Raw genomic sequence first — 14,374 nt, 5'->3', positions numbered from 1 at the left:
GGCTTTGTGTATGTATTGTATCACGTATCCCTCTGCCCAGAGAGTACACATGAACGGCAGTCATCTCATCTAAATAGGAATACCAGTCTCATTGTAAAAGCAATTTCTATGGATTTTATTTGTGACTTTCTGCTGTCCCAAATGATCATAACCCCCTTATCTATGCTCAGTTTCTGAAGGGGCAGAAAGGAAGAACAAATAACTGTGGGGAATTATAAGTATAGCGTAATGGGAAAACCCAGTTCTCTCATTTTTATCAACATATATGCAATTATGAAATTTCAGTTAAATTAAAAAAAGTAAAAAAAAGAAATTTCAGTTAAAATAAAACTAGCACAAAATGAAAACGTCTCAAGTGACAACTAAAAGACTTGCATTAAACATCAAGCAGAGGGCTTCCCCGGTGGCGCAGTGGTTGAGAGTCCGCCTGCTGATGCAGGGGACGCGGGTTCATGCCCCGGTCCGGGAAGATCCCACATGCCGCGGAGCGGCTGGGCCCGTGAGCCATGGCCGCTGAGCCTGCGCGTTCAGAGACTGTGCTCCACAACAGGAGAGGCCACAACGGTGAGAGGCCCGCGTACCGCAAAAAAAAAAAATAAAATAAAATAAAGGGAAAAAAATAAAATAAACATCAAGCAGAAATCCTTCATAGTTCCCTTAGTGCTACCGAACATGAGAAGAATTTTCCTCTCTTTCTTAAAGATAGAGCAGATTTGCTCCTTGTACTTACATCTACAGAAATAACAGGTCTCAGGAGGGAAAAAGGAGAATTTATTTTAATTTGTCTGGACCGACCAACCCAACAGATGGCTCCCAGAGACGACAGGTGTACCCTGGGGACTGGGCTCTTACCTGTAGATAGGGTCCTGCATCACCAGCATCTTGCTCTCATCCCATGTCCACTCCTTCTTCTGCAATAAAAGAAGCTGTAAATGAATAAGTTAGGCTTGTCCTCGGCTACAGAACCAGGGCACACATTGAGCTACTAATGCTTATGCAAACACATGCATTTGCTTCTGGCCTTGTTCCTCCAGTTCCTCTAAGAGGCCTGGAGTCGATTGCTCCAAAAGGCCAAGTGGAAAATGTCAAGCATCTGGTCTGATCAGTTTCCTTCAAGCACTTTAGGAGAGTGTCTCTCAAGGGTGCAGAGGGTAGGCAGGAGGCAAGGGGTCTCAGGAGACTGTGATCTAAATCATACTTTCATGGAGAAATCACCAAGAAGAAAGAAAGATCATACATTACTCCAGAGGAACAGGAGAGGCAGGGAGAACAAAAGGGAGAAGGGGTCATAGAGACTGAATGATGCCATCAAATTCAAATGATATGTGGACCCCAGCCTCCTTCCCTTAAAGAGGGGGAGAAAAGGCTGAACACAAGTCTGGCAATCTAACTAGTACATTTAAAGCCACCCATAAGAGGATACTCATCTGGCTTTGAACCTAACTTTCTGTGAACACAAAGGAGACAGATCCCTAAGCATCTGGGGATGAGGACAGAAATGAGGATGTAGGAAGGTGGGGGGAGAGGATTCTGGGGCAGTACTGGAGACCCCAGATGCTTATGAGGTCAGTAGCAGCCCAACATGTTGGAGAAGCAAGCCACCACATGCCCTCAGGTCCCACCCGTAGGTGCAGGGACAGAGGATTCTGCTCCACCTTCACTGGCCTTTGTCACGGGGCAATGCTGTTCAGGACACCTGGGGAAGAACACACTCAGCTCCCCACGGAAGAGAAAGCGGGTAGGGGGCTCATTACCAGCTGGCAGGGGTGAAAGTCCCTGCACTCTTCTTAGCTGGAGAGCCTGGAATCCCTTGTTACTCCTGGCAAAGGGGGAGTCTAGGCTTCCCACTCAGTCTTTGCTGGCCTGGGTGGTGGGGAGCCCATTTTTCTGTGTTGTCTGGCTGGAAGTTTTCTGCCTTGCTATGCCGTCCCTTCCCTCCTCCTTTGGCTAGAGAGAGAGCAGGCTTTGTTGGGGTTCTGTGCCACATCCAGGTTGCAGGCTTCTTTGGCTCCGAGTCTGGGATATATGAGATTAAAACTAACCTCAGGGAGCTCACGGCTGCGTGATGCTGTGCGTCCCCAGCCAGTCTGCCTTGCCCCACCTTTAAGTTTGTTTTACAGATAATGTCCAGGGTTTTCAGTTGTACTTTAGCAGGAAGAATAGAGAAAAATGCACCCATCCAAAAAGTGAAAAGTCTGGTTTGTATGTTTTTTTTAAAACTCCAGATGCCAGGGCTCCAACTCTTCGGAGTCATTCATATGATGGGTCTAAGTTCACGTGAGGCCCAGTAATCTGTAGCTTTAACAAACATTTCAGGTGATTGTGCTGTGACCCTAGGGTTGACAGCCATTCTTCTATACCAGAGAAAAGGTATAAATTGAAATCCCCAACAGAAGAATCTCTTTCACGTACAGCATAGTGCTCTGGAGTCTCAGGCCTGGCACAGGAAGGGTCTCCTGACGCTAAAGACAGCCAACTGATGGTGGTCCCATTAACCACTGTCCCTGGCCAAGGCCCACCCCTGGTATTACTCAAAAAACAGCCACTGTGAACTAAACACCTGGATGACTAACAGCAGAGGCTGCTCTGCTTCTGAGGGAATCGAGCCTCAGTTTTCTCATGTTCTTACTATCAAGAAAGTCTGCTCATCCTGTAAGATCCCACATGCCGCGGAGCGGCTAGGCCCGTGAGCCATGGCCGCTGAGCCTGCGCGTCTGGAGCCTGTGCTCCGCAACGGGAGAGGCCACAACAGTGAGAGGCCCGCGTAAAGCAAAAAAAAAAGAAAAGAAAGTCTGCTCATAAGAGTCCTTGCTGCTCTGATGTAATTTTCAAAGTTAACACGAGTTAATAACTCAATGCGCCAAAAAGTCCATAAAACTCTGAGAAGCTGCCCACACCCACTGCCCCTCTCGGAGGAAAGCAGCCCCAGAGAGGGTTCTTTCTGAGTGTGGGTGACTTGACTCATGCTGCGTGCATCTGATGAGCCATCCTTGCTAACCCAGCCATGACTGATGGGGCTCAGGAAAAGCAGCTGACTGCACGTGAGGAAGGTCAAGTGTCACAGAGGGGCTGGCCAGACCTGCCTAGTCCTTGAGCTCCACGATGAGAAGACCCAGTTCCACCCACTCACATCCTCTCTTTGGAGACTACCAAGTCCTAGACGGAGCCTAGGCTGAACCCCCAGGAACGGTAGGTGGTTTCTGTGACCAGCTGCATACTTTCCACTCAAACAGACTGCACCGCTGAGGAAGAGGAAGCATTGTGTGCCAGCCCATGTTTCCGCCTAGCCTGAAATAAGCCTCTGTTAAAGTTGATCTGGGCACGACTCCTCCTTGCAAGTCTAAGGAATGCAACTAATACATTCATCAAAAAGAAAGAATAATGAGGCAAAATAATACAGAATAAATACTTTGCTTTCTCTGGAAGACATGAGAAGGATGGAGAGACCAGACTCCCAGGGAACCTTGTGTTAATTTATTAAGGAACATCAGAAGGGTCCACAGCAGGCAGAAAATACTTTCCTTTTTAAAGTGATATCAGTATCTGTATAGAATATCCTGGCCAAAAATAATAAACATCTTTTCACTTACTAATTTTCCTTTCCCATTAAAAGCCATTTAAGTAAAATCCATAAAATCCCATTAGATCTCCCTTTAAAGGTCTTGCAGTAATCCTTGCATGAGTCCATTCAATCTATGCAGGGATAAGGAAATTATCAAAATAACTCAAAGGGTTTGGAGGGTAGACGGGACTCAACAATGTTTCAGTTATTCAAGAACCTAAGGCAAATATGGTTGGAGCATTTTCACCCAATCTCCTCAATGCCTGAATGACGCTCCAACACTCTGATAACTAAAGCCTCTCCACTCCTCGTCACACACTCAATATCCTTCCTATCCCACCATCTTTCAAATACGACCCAGAGCAGTGCAGTTTCTTGAGCAAGGTGTCCCCCTAGTTAATAGCCCAGTCAAGACTAGAACCAAGTTCTCCTGATTTTTTGACCCGTACAGGTACTCTGGTACAATTCAGAGTCAACATGGTATTATCTAAATAGCGTAACTCAGAGGGAGGCAATGCATGTCTTAAAAACGATTTGATTCTTCTCTTTGCTCTGACATTGTTTTACACATCTCCTCCATTTTTCAAACGCTGTAGAGAAAAAAACACACACACAAAGAGATCACCCCCTCCTCACTTTTCTATATGGAAACACTCTTCTATGGAAAAAGTTTTAGGAAAAAAAAGGTTAACGAGAGAAAGAAAACAGGAAGAAAAGCTACTGATCTACCTTTATGGGATTATAAATCAAAGTTGGCTTCAACCATAAAACAGAGACATATTATTGAATGGTAACTATAGCCAAACTCAGTTGAACTGTCCGCAGAAAACTCACACAGCTCCAAGTTACACCCGAAAACCACTTTTTTTTTTTTTAGTGCTTGGAAATGAGCCTTGGAGTCTTGATAGCTATGTGAGGAAATTTTCAGTTTTGCTACCCACTGTCCTCAATGAGCTATGGTCTCCAAGATATGCCAGGAAATGAAGACATTTCAAGTCCAAGTGGGAGTGGAAAAGGAGGTGGAGGGGGGGAAGAGAAGAGGAAAGGAAGAGGGGATACATCTTTAAAGCTGTCAGCACTTCTTTGAGTGCTTTTGAGGGAAAGAGCACCCTTCACAGCCGTACTCACTGCAAACAGCCCAGGGGGACCAGCAGGACTGATGGAAGCTGGTCTTCAGGCTCCTTCCACCTGAAGCCCAGGCTCAGGCAGGGCCTCACTGGTATCACTGGGAGCACAAACAGTACCAGCATTGAGGCCAATGAGTGAGGCCCAGGGTGACAAGATCTACCTCCTCACCAGCTCCATAAATATAAAGAAACGGGGGTAAAAATATGAGTGGGCACAGTACCTAGTGGAGCAGACTGATGCCCCTGGGGCGGCTGTCTGGCATTTTGCCATACATATACAGAATTGGGGTATCACTCCTTTCTCTTACTCTTTGTCCCCTCCGTACCTACAAAGGACACTCAAGGCTCTGTTGAGCCTTTTAAGAGGCCTCTGAATTAGTTTATTAACCTGTCTCTCTCCATGCCTTTCCCTACCCCAGCAATCTCCCCTTCCCTCCTCTTTTTCTTCTCTTTTAAAAATGAATTCCTTACTCCAAGGTAATTAAAAAGTCATGAGATGTAGAGAGTAGCTTCACTTGAAAGAAGGTTCTGCTTCATATATTGGCTAGTAAAAAATTTCTGGAGAAAAGAAGATGCTATCACAAGAATGTGTCCCCACAGACCTCCAATTACAGGAAGTTTAACTAACCAAGGGCCCCGGCTGCTGCATTCTGAAATCCATCATTACGTATGTGCAGGGGCCCTGCCCCCAGACAATGACCAGTGTGCGGGGATCCTGAGGAAGCCCATTCCTAGGAGACACAGGGATCCTCTGACAGATGACTCTGGCTTCAGAACTCCCTGACGGCCCTGCCAAACCTTCCCCAGACCGTGCTGTACTCTCAGAGACCTTCACCCAACCTACCTGCCTTCCTTCCTTCCTCTCTCCTTCACTTGGAGTCAGACCCACACTGAAATCTGACAGCTATCCCAGCCTTGCCTCCCCACCTCCTCCCACAGGCATTTAATCCTGTCTTGGCATTTACTTGTTGGAGGACCTAGAATAACACAGAAAGTGAGAAAGTAAAAAAAAAGGAAAGATACAGGAAAGTCATATTTAGCTGCTTCACTTTTTGTTCTCACAGGAAATTTCCCAGTTGATATGGGGAAAAAAGTCCTTTCTTCCATTTAAGAACTTTATATATTGCTTCCTTGACACTATCAAAATTGATCTCAACTTTACAGACAAACAATGAGGCTCCGGAAGTTAACTTACTCGGTTGCAAGGCCATCTAGTCCAGGGGTAATTAAAGTCCAACCTGTCTACCTCTAGACCCCACGTTCTCTTTGCTACTCTAAGTGATGAAGTCAGAGGTTTTCACTCTCCACTGCCAGGAAGCTTTTCACTTTCAACAGAGGGAGAGGGTAACAGGCTTTCAGTGTATGCTTTTATAAGACCGCCGAATGAGGTAAGCACATCCTTGAGCTTAGATTCTTCTCTTTTCTTTATCTAATGAGTGCAAATATCCAGTCCTCCATGGAAAGTTACAGCCATTTTGTTATTCCAAAATCTCCTGCCAGGGAATATTATATGGGAACTGGTTCAGAGGTAGGTCTGCCTGGAACAGGGCCAAGAACAGAAAACAGAGTCAGGGATAATTATCACAGAGGTCCTTCTTCCTTTTGGAACCCAGAAATGGATATGGCATTTTTGAAGGTCTTCCCTAGAAACCCAAAAGTAGAGGAAGAATTTGTATTTCCATTTATTTCCTATCCCTACTGGAAACTATCAGTAGGCACATCACAAAGTCTGTCTGCTTTATCATTATTTATGCTTCTGAAAGCAATGGTGACTTCTCAAAAAATAATAAGACAAAAAATTTTTTAAATCACCTTGCAAAAGCCACATTAACTCAGCTTGGCAAGTTCTCCATGCCTCCAGACAGAATAGGATTAGCCTGAAAACACAGCTACCACCCATCTTAAGGTATAACCTATATAGATATAGAAAACACATTTCAAAACTGAAGCACTTAGTAAGTTCTCACACAATGCACAAAATTCCTAATATGCCTGTTTTAAAACTAGCAGAAAACATGGTAGAAAGAACACTGGACTCAGTTTAGTCCTGGCTCCATCACTAGCTGGGTGACCTCAGGACCGTTACTGGGCCTCTCTTGTCCTCTGTTACCACATCTAATCAATTAGGGGATAAGACTAGAGCATTTCTAAAGCTCTTTCTCCCAAATTCTGGTTCTATAATTCTAAGTGCCTCCTTTTCTTACCCAAATAGATCTAACTTGTGTGTTTCTATAGGAACTAACAGTGCTCTTTGAGCAGGAAACTAGTTTCCTAGTGATGTGATATCCCAGTGACAGGGTAAAGGCTAGAAGTTAAAGACACTGGATTAATTAATTAGGCACTTCCTATAGAGCAGTTCTTCTCTAAAGGATTCTGAAGAGATTAGTACACACACAGCAACATGGTAGTCGGAAGAACCCACTTGGGATCTGAACAAGACAGACCCGGTTCAAACCTCAACTTCACCACTGATGGGACTTGAGGTCTTGGGCAAGTTGCTTAATCTTCTTCTGCAAACCAAACCTTAAAATGGTACCTACCTCACAGGATGGTTGTGTGGATCTAATAAGTATACACTGCATCAAACAAGGCCTGGTAAATGGCAGGGGCTCAATATCAGTGTTGGTTATTATTGTTAGCTGTTCTTATTATCATCTTAGTGTGTAATTACGTTCATCAGCTTGCCCCCACTGGTCTTCTACCCTCTCAAACAGATGAAATAGAATTGGAAAGAAGACATGGTCCCTGGCCCTAAAGGCTCGCAGCCTACGGGGTAAAGAGACAAATAACTATAATGCAATGTTACAGGAGCTATGATAGACCTATGTATGCATATAGTGTCATTCAAAGTAGCTAATTTTGCTGGAAAGGGTCCATATCTAATACCCCTATGTATCCTACCCAGTTCCTCGAACATGGTTGACACAGCAAATATTTGTTAATGAGAACAGCAGAGCCTTTCTAGAACAATGCTTTAGGCTATCCCAACCAAGTTACTGGTGTATATGAGAAACCACAAGAAACAGAGGCCCTTTAGGGTCCTTTTGTAGAAAAATCCTTTGGATGAAGTTCAAGACTAATCTTCCTTATTCAGAAGTCCCCTCCCTAGCAAATGGTGCAATAGTGTGATTCCAATACTATAATAAATAATCATTATCACATACACAGGAAAGATCATTACTTGGGCCTAGTTGGGAGTTGAAGAAAATATACTGATTGAGAAACAACAAAGCAAAGCCAATTATCTTAGTAGCTGGGTTCACATCACAAATACAACCTAAGATTCATAAGGGAATTTGAGATTCATTATCTGTTAGCATCAGTTCAAGATAACAGCATTTTAGACACATTAATATAACCAAAAAGATTTTTTTTTTGCATCTCAGTAAGAGATGATCACCATATACTTGGCTACTGCCTGCATTAGAATAAAGCACCTGAAGATCAGAGGTACTGAAGAAGTCCTACTCATAAAGTCAGCAATTTCCACTGAGGCCTTTCTACGCTTGGGAAGGCTCTCATCCTTGTTTTTTTTTTTTTTAAATGGGAAAGTTGACAGAGGAGAAAGAGGAAGAAGAATGTGATAGCCAAAAGTAACAAATGAGACTTCATTTGACCCAACTGCTAAGTACTTAGTTCTTCCTGATTTAATGACCATGATACACAAAACATGTTCATTTACCCAGCTAGCCAACAGCCAAAATCGTTGGAAACACACTACACATACCAGGTGTCCAAGTGAGTGCTGAGCTTACAGAGATGGCCCCTGCCCTTAAAACATTCTCTGGAGAGCAGGGAGTCCCTGTAAACATGCTTCTCCCCACAGCCCGGAGGCATACCACCATTCAACAGTCATGGACAGGCTAGGCAAAGAGAGGCAGCTTGGTGGCTGCTTTGGGAAGTGTTTAACCTCTGAGGTTCCCATCCTGCCTCAGAAGTTCAGGGGACAGAAACACACAAACCTATTTGGCCTCTAGGGTCTGCTTTCTCTGTAGCCCAGAAGGTTCTCAAAAACCTGAATAAGCACAGGTGACCTATACATACACATCCAAGCACTGAAAAGCACGGTGCCAGAGCTGGTGCAGAGTAATTGATCTGACAAGGGTAAAGTGATCACCTAATCCAACTCTTCATTTTATAATTGAAGCTCCAAAAAGCAAAATAACTTGCTTAGAACCACACAGTCAGAAAGAGAAGAGCCAGGACTAGAACCCAGGTCTTCTCCTCTCAGCTGAGGGCTCCTTCCAGCATGCCACACTGACCCAGTAAAAAGCAACATGTTGGCCACGCTCTAGCCTTCCTGCATGCTGAATAGCAGCAGTGGCTGGGTCTTGAGGGACTATTTAAATAGATGGGCTAAAGCAGCAATAACTGTAACAAGGACACACAATGGGGGCCGGATGCCACCTCAGCTGGAACTGAGAGTTATTCCTGAAACAGAATGGGACAACTTCTGAGGAAGCCGCCTCTTATCCCCTCCCCCACTGAACCCTGCTACTTGTCTCCACACTTGAATTTAAAGCATTTCCCAAGATCAAGACTCAAAGGGAAAGGTATCAAATAGGGGGAAGGGGTCTGAATGCCAGGATGACAGGAGATGACCCTTGTCACTCATGAGATATCAGGACTGAGCAAGCCAAACAGCTGACTAGGCCTTTGGCCCCTGCCTCACTCTTTGCTCCAGCTGTAGCCTCTCCACACTGTTGCTGGTCAAAGCAGACCACCTCACCAGATAAGGGAAGGATTCTGTCCAGAAGGTAGCCTAGAAAGAAAAGCTATCCCACGCCTACCTCCCCTCCTTCCCTCTTCACCAGAGTTCGTGTCTCAGAGTCACTTACCTTTTTCTTCTTCTTCAGAATCACTTTCACTCCATCCACTGAAACCATAATGCTCACCTTCTTCTTCTTGATGTTTTTGGCTTTAAACTCATACTGCAAGTGAGAAGAGAACAAAGAGCACAATCCAGTTAGATCAGTGCATCTGCACAGCCCCAGAGAGCTCATGACCTGGAAAAGAGGGCCACAGATGGGTCTAGGGAGCTGATGCAGTTTCTGGGGACATGAAGCACCTCAGGGGATGTAAAAGCAGGTAGATGTCTGTAGGCAGGGGCTCGGCAATATTTGGGTTGGAATAGGGACTCTGAATGGTCACTGGTTTCACCACTCAGCTATCAGGTAGGGCCATGGGAATGGACATGACCCATTCTATCAAGATGAAAACAGAGCCTACTTTGAAAATCTCATGAGAAATCCAGTACCTTCCCTCAATAACTCATTCTGACATTTAATAACTTTCGTTGTCAGGCAAGTTTTCCTCGTGTCTACCCAAATGCTGCTGGGACTCTAGTTCATCCTCAATGAAGAATAGGAAGAGCCGGCACCCATCTTCAAATCAGGGTTTTTACACACTTAAAGATCATTATGATCTCTAAGTTATTCTCTGCAAGTTCAAGTCCCAAATTCCTTTATCTGTAGGTCAGTCTCCAAATCTACCCATAGCCCCATTAACCTAAAATATTCTAGAGAGTATTCTAAAAAAGGATCTGACTAATGATAGTTATAAGGAAGGACATTACCTTACAAACCCTATATTCTAAATTTCTATTTGCAATTCTGAATAGGCCTGCTTCAGCCACAACTACACTGCTGAGGGATGCTGGCCCTCATCCTCAATCCCAGATATTTTTCTATCCCATTTGCTCACTCATAGCCATTTCTTAGATTTGTGCAGATATTCAGAATGGTGGAATAAGTCTACACTTCCCTCACTGAACTTCATTCTGAGCGCTTACCCATTTTCATCTGGTTCCCATCCCGGCATCACCACCTAGCAAACTTACCTGCCAAGCTCTCTAATCAAAGATCTGGCCTACAGATTAAAAAAATAACAATACAAGACCCCGGGCCAAAATCTCTACTCCAACCTACAGGCTCTCTTCTCTGGGACCTTTTATACTCAAAACCCTTTCCCACCATGCCACCACCCAAGCTTAGTAAGGCGTCTAGCTCCTTGCCTGGACATCTAAAACCTAACTATTTCTACTTGGTATTTTGACAGATATGAACCTAATCCACCCTAACAAGATGAAAACATAACCTATTTTGAAAATCTCACGAGAAATCCAGAACTTTCCCTTGGCCATGCCATTTAATACTCTGATTTTAAGAACTCAGATTAGAGCTTCTTACCGTGTCTGTATTCTATCCCTTCCACTGAAGTCTCAGCTTAGTTTCTTATTCTGTTGCAGAGTTAGTGCTGATGCCCACTGGCTGTCAGCTTCTTAGAGACAAGGACATGACCTAGCTAACTGAGGTGAAATATTTTTCTTTACATCGTCAGGGCAGGTTCTGGTTTACTGCTGATCTGAGTTTCCAGGTGATGGCGACATACATCACTCCCCAGTCTGGTGGTCACTTCTCCCAGCCTCCCAATCACTCTATCCTGTCACCAGCTGTCCTTTTTACCAGCGATCCTGAAAGAAGAGCAAACCGGAGCAGCAGACACATAGGAGAAAGAGAAGAAAACTTCAGCTTCAGACTCCGCTTCAGAGTCTGGGAACCCAAAGCCAATTAAGAGTAATACAATAAAAGAGAGCAAGTGTGTTTGACAGGATGGGGAGAAGTGCTATCTGTACCGGAGTCTGGCTTATAAGAGGGTCTCGGTCACGTAACAGATTTCTCTCTAGGTCAACGGTTGTAAGCTGGTGAAGGCTAGAGTTGTGTCATTGGCATGGACTTCAGGACACAGCTACAATTTGCAGTGTGTCCCCTGACTGCAGCATTCTGCTCAGGTGCAGCACTAGATGAACTGAAATTACCTCTGGGTGGGAGAACTAGCATGAGAATCTGTAAGTTGGCTGACTTTGGCCTTGTGCCTGCTGGGAGAGGTGAACCAGCTCCATTTCCTGACCTCACCCTGCATTTACCTCTGCTCACAAGCTTTCAATGAACAAAGTCTTTCAGCTGTGTCTCCCTTGGGGACAAATCACTAAAATCATAGCTGCTCCTGCCGGTCGAAGGAAGGCAGAGAGGTGTGTTTTGATGAACTCAGGGGGGAGACAAGGGCTTAAGAGTCCAGGAAACACCCAGAGGTGGATAAAACCTACCCTAGACAGGTCAATCCTTGCCTGTTTTATTGTCTTTGCTCTCTTCCAGCATGTCACTCTCACAAGGTCCACGTATTTCCTTCCTCCCTTTTTCCAGCAAAAAAGTCAAAGCACTGAATACTAAGTACCTATCTCTGCAGGGCAGATGTCACCTCCCAGCCCTGGTTTCAGAGAGCATATTGCCTGCTAAACCAGACCCTTAAATGTCTTATATTTCCAGGAAAATACTGTAGGTGGCCATATCTCTTTCTTGTTTGGTCCACCACCCTATTGGTTTCATTCTCTCTGGGATCTTTTTAAAATCGGTATCCCCCCACCCAAGGCTCGCAAGAGATGCCCAACCAGCTCCTTGCTTGTGTATCTGAAACCTGAACTATTTCCACAGTTCGTGTTTTGACAGCGTTGGCCATGCCTTTAATACCCTGATCTTAAGGACTCAAAATGCAGCTAAACATTCTCTTTAGCTGGAACTGGAAAACAGCCTCTAATTCGATCACTGTGCACATACTCCCAGGTGGCTCTTCTATGGTGTGTGGGCACAGTAACTACATGTTACTGTGAGAAGCATGACCACACGATTGCATTATAATCTCAGTAACAGTGACAATACAGGTGCTCCGCCTTACAACAGCTGGTGGAATGCTCTCTGGGGGGCTTCAAAATGAAGAGGGCAGAAGAGGCATGAAATAGGCTTCTAGGCCCTGTTACAGCTGCCAGTATGTACTACCTGACTGCTGCTTAGAAGGCTCTTAGGTTCGACACACTTTGCACTTACTCCACCTGTCTGGTGGTCAGATGTCCCAAACCCTTTCCAACTGAAGAAGAGGTACTCAAATGGTAGTTTTGTTGAAAACTAGGGAAATGAAATCAAGTGTCTGAAAAGGTTTAAATCTTTATTATCATAAAACCATTCATTTATAGGGCAATTATATTTCACTTGGACAACCATGTTATGGTACTTACTGTGAGGATGGAAAATGGACTTGGAACAGAGGAGATGCTGGGAGCGACTAGAACAGAGAAAAGAGACTCACAGGGACAAGCCCTCCTTTTTACCAGACTGTGCTGCTCCGAGGGGCAGGCGGGCCCAGGAGGAAGCATCTGTGTTCCTCAGGATAGGAATCTAGTCTGCCCAGGCTTTGCCAGGGGCTGAAGAACAAACAGGACTGCTGATGCCACCGTCTGTGGCCCAGGCCCGCCTCCCACAAAGCCCATGCCAGCTCTGGAGTCTGTGCCAACAGGCCTGGCTCTTCCCCCAACGTGGCCAGGCTGACCTGATATCTTTGCTTTGCTAGTCAGAGCCCCACCAGCAAGGACAGATTAAGCCTTACAGGACCTGACCTTGTAGGGAACAAAACAATACAAGCCCTGGAACACTAACCACTGACTAGCAAGACCAAATGTCTAGGGTTCATAAAAAAAGCCTTGGGACCCTGCATGGGAATAGTAGCCCTGGAACTTAGAGTGGTGTGCCAACCAGTGAGGCCCATAAAGGGGAAACTGGGGAGAGGGAGGGGTTCAGATCCAGCAGGAGCCAGGAGTAAACACTCAACCAGAACACTGGAAGTCAGAGAGCTGCCAACAGAACAGGATATCTCTGATACCCCAATGCTTCTCTGTCCCCAGCTCCCAGAACTACCTCCTAATCTTGTGTGCCTCCAGTTTCAGCCACAGGGTGTCCAAGAAGGGGAAGCAGGAGGTCTGTAACAGGGGAATGAGTTAATGAAGGGACTGGCCCAGCCCTGGGCTTGAGGCTGTACTGCAGAAATAGAAGTAACAGAATCCTTTCTTAGTAGTCAGGAAGGTTGAGGCTGGATACACACACGCACGTGTGCACGCACGCACACACACACACACCCCCTCTTAACAGTCTATTTTCACAATAATGTCTAGCTCCCTAAAGAATCTAGTTTTTTTAAATAAGGATCCTTGGTTCCTCAATTACCTTGTCTACAAACAACTTACCGAGTGATGCACTCTCTCACCAGCTATGTAGGAAGCTGGTCCTCTCACGCGTCTCCATAAAATTTCTTTTTTTTGCCTAGCTCCTTCCCACTGTCCCCACAATGCTTAGTTATGAATCAAGATTCTCAGAGGCTACTTTACCAAGAGAGGAGATTTAGTTTGCAAACACAGATAGTGATGCTCTTGCTTGGTAAGTCCTCGGCTTATAATCAGCTGTGTTCACCACCTTTCTAGAGTAAGTCTTTGGAGGCTTTGCTTCCTGTTCATGATCACAGGAAATTTAAAAGTGAATTCTACTAGTGCCATTGGGTATTTTAATCATATTCTGCCCATAGTCTTGGTTTCAAGAGTGCAAACACATCTCCACAACAAAACTGTAAGCACCTCAACCAAAGGCAATTTATCAAGGGTTTGTAGGAAATCATTTTGCACTTAACATTTGAAAGTTTAAAAGCTTAGGTAATAAGATACAAAATCTGAGTACGTCCATATTCAGAGCATATTCACAACAGCCCAAAGGTGGAGGCAACTCCAGTGTCCACTGATGGATGAACAGATAAACAAAATGTGTTAGAGACATAGAATAGGATTTACTCAGCCTTAAAAAGGAGATTC

General features: G+C 44.9%; 1 protein-coding gene across 6 annotated transcripts in view; it reads right to left on the bottom strand.

Annotated features, from left to right (window-relative positions):
- LOC309799486 (uncharacterized protein C1orf226 homolog) overlaps window positions 1-14,374 on the bottom strand; it is a 315,687-nt gene that overhangs the window by 86,292 nt on the left and 215,021 nt on the right. For 4 of the 6 annotated variants that reach the window (XM_082612703.1, XM_082612706.1, XM_082612707.1 and 1 more), the window contains 2 exons: window positions 9,528-9,620; window positions 853-926 (listed from right to left, as the gene is read on the bottom strand). In XM_082612703.1, the coding sequence (XP_082468829.1) occupies window positions 853-926; window positions 9,528-9,620 (167 nt within the window). The remainder of the gene's footprint in view (window positions 1-852; window positions 927-9,527; window positions 9,621-14,374) is intronic. The other 2 variants (XM_082612704.1, XM_082612705.1) reach the window with 2 other exon arrangements.

This window comes from Mesoplodon mirus (genome assembly GCF_964341445.2).
Source record: "Mesoplodon mirus genome assembly, chromosome: 3".
NCBI classification, from domain to species: Eukaryota; Metazoa; Chordata; class Mammalia; order Artiodactyla; family Ziphiidae; genus Mesoplodon; species Mesoplodon mirus.
Note: the sequence above shows the minus strand (reverse complement) of the source record. Positions and strands in the feature narration are given on the sequence as shown.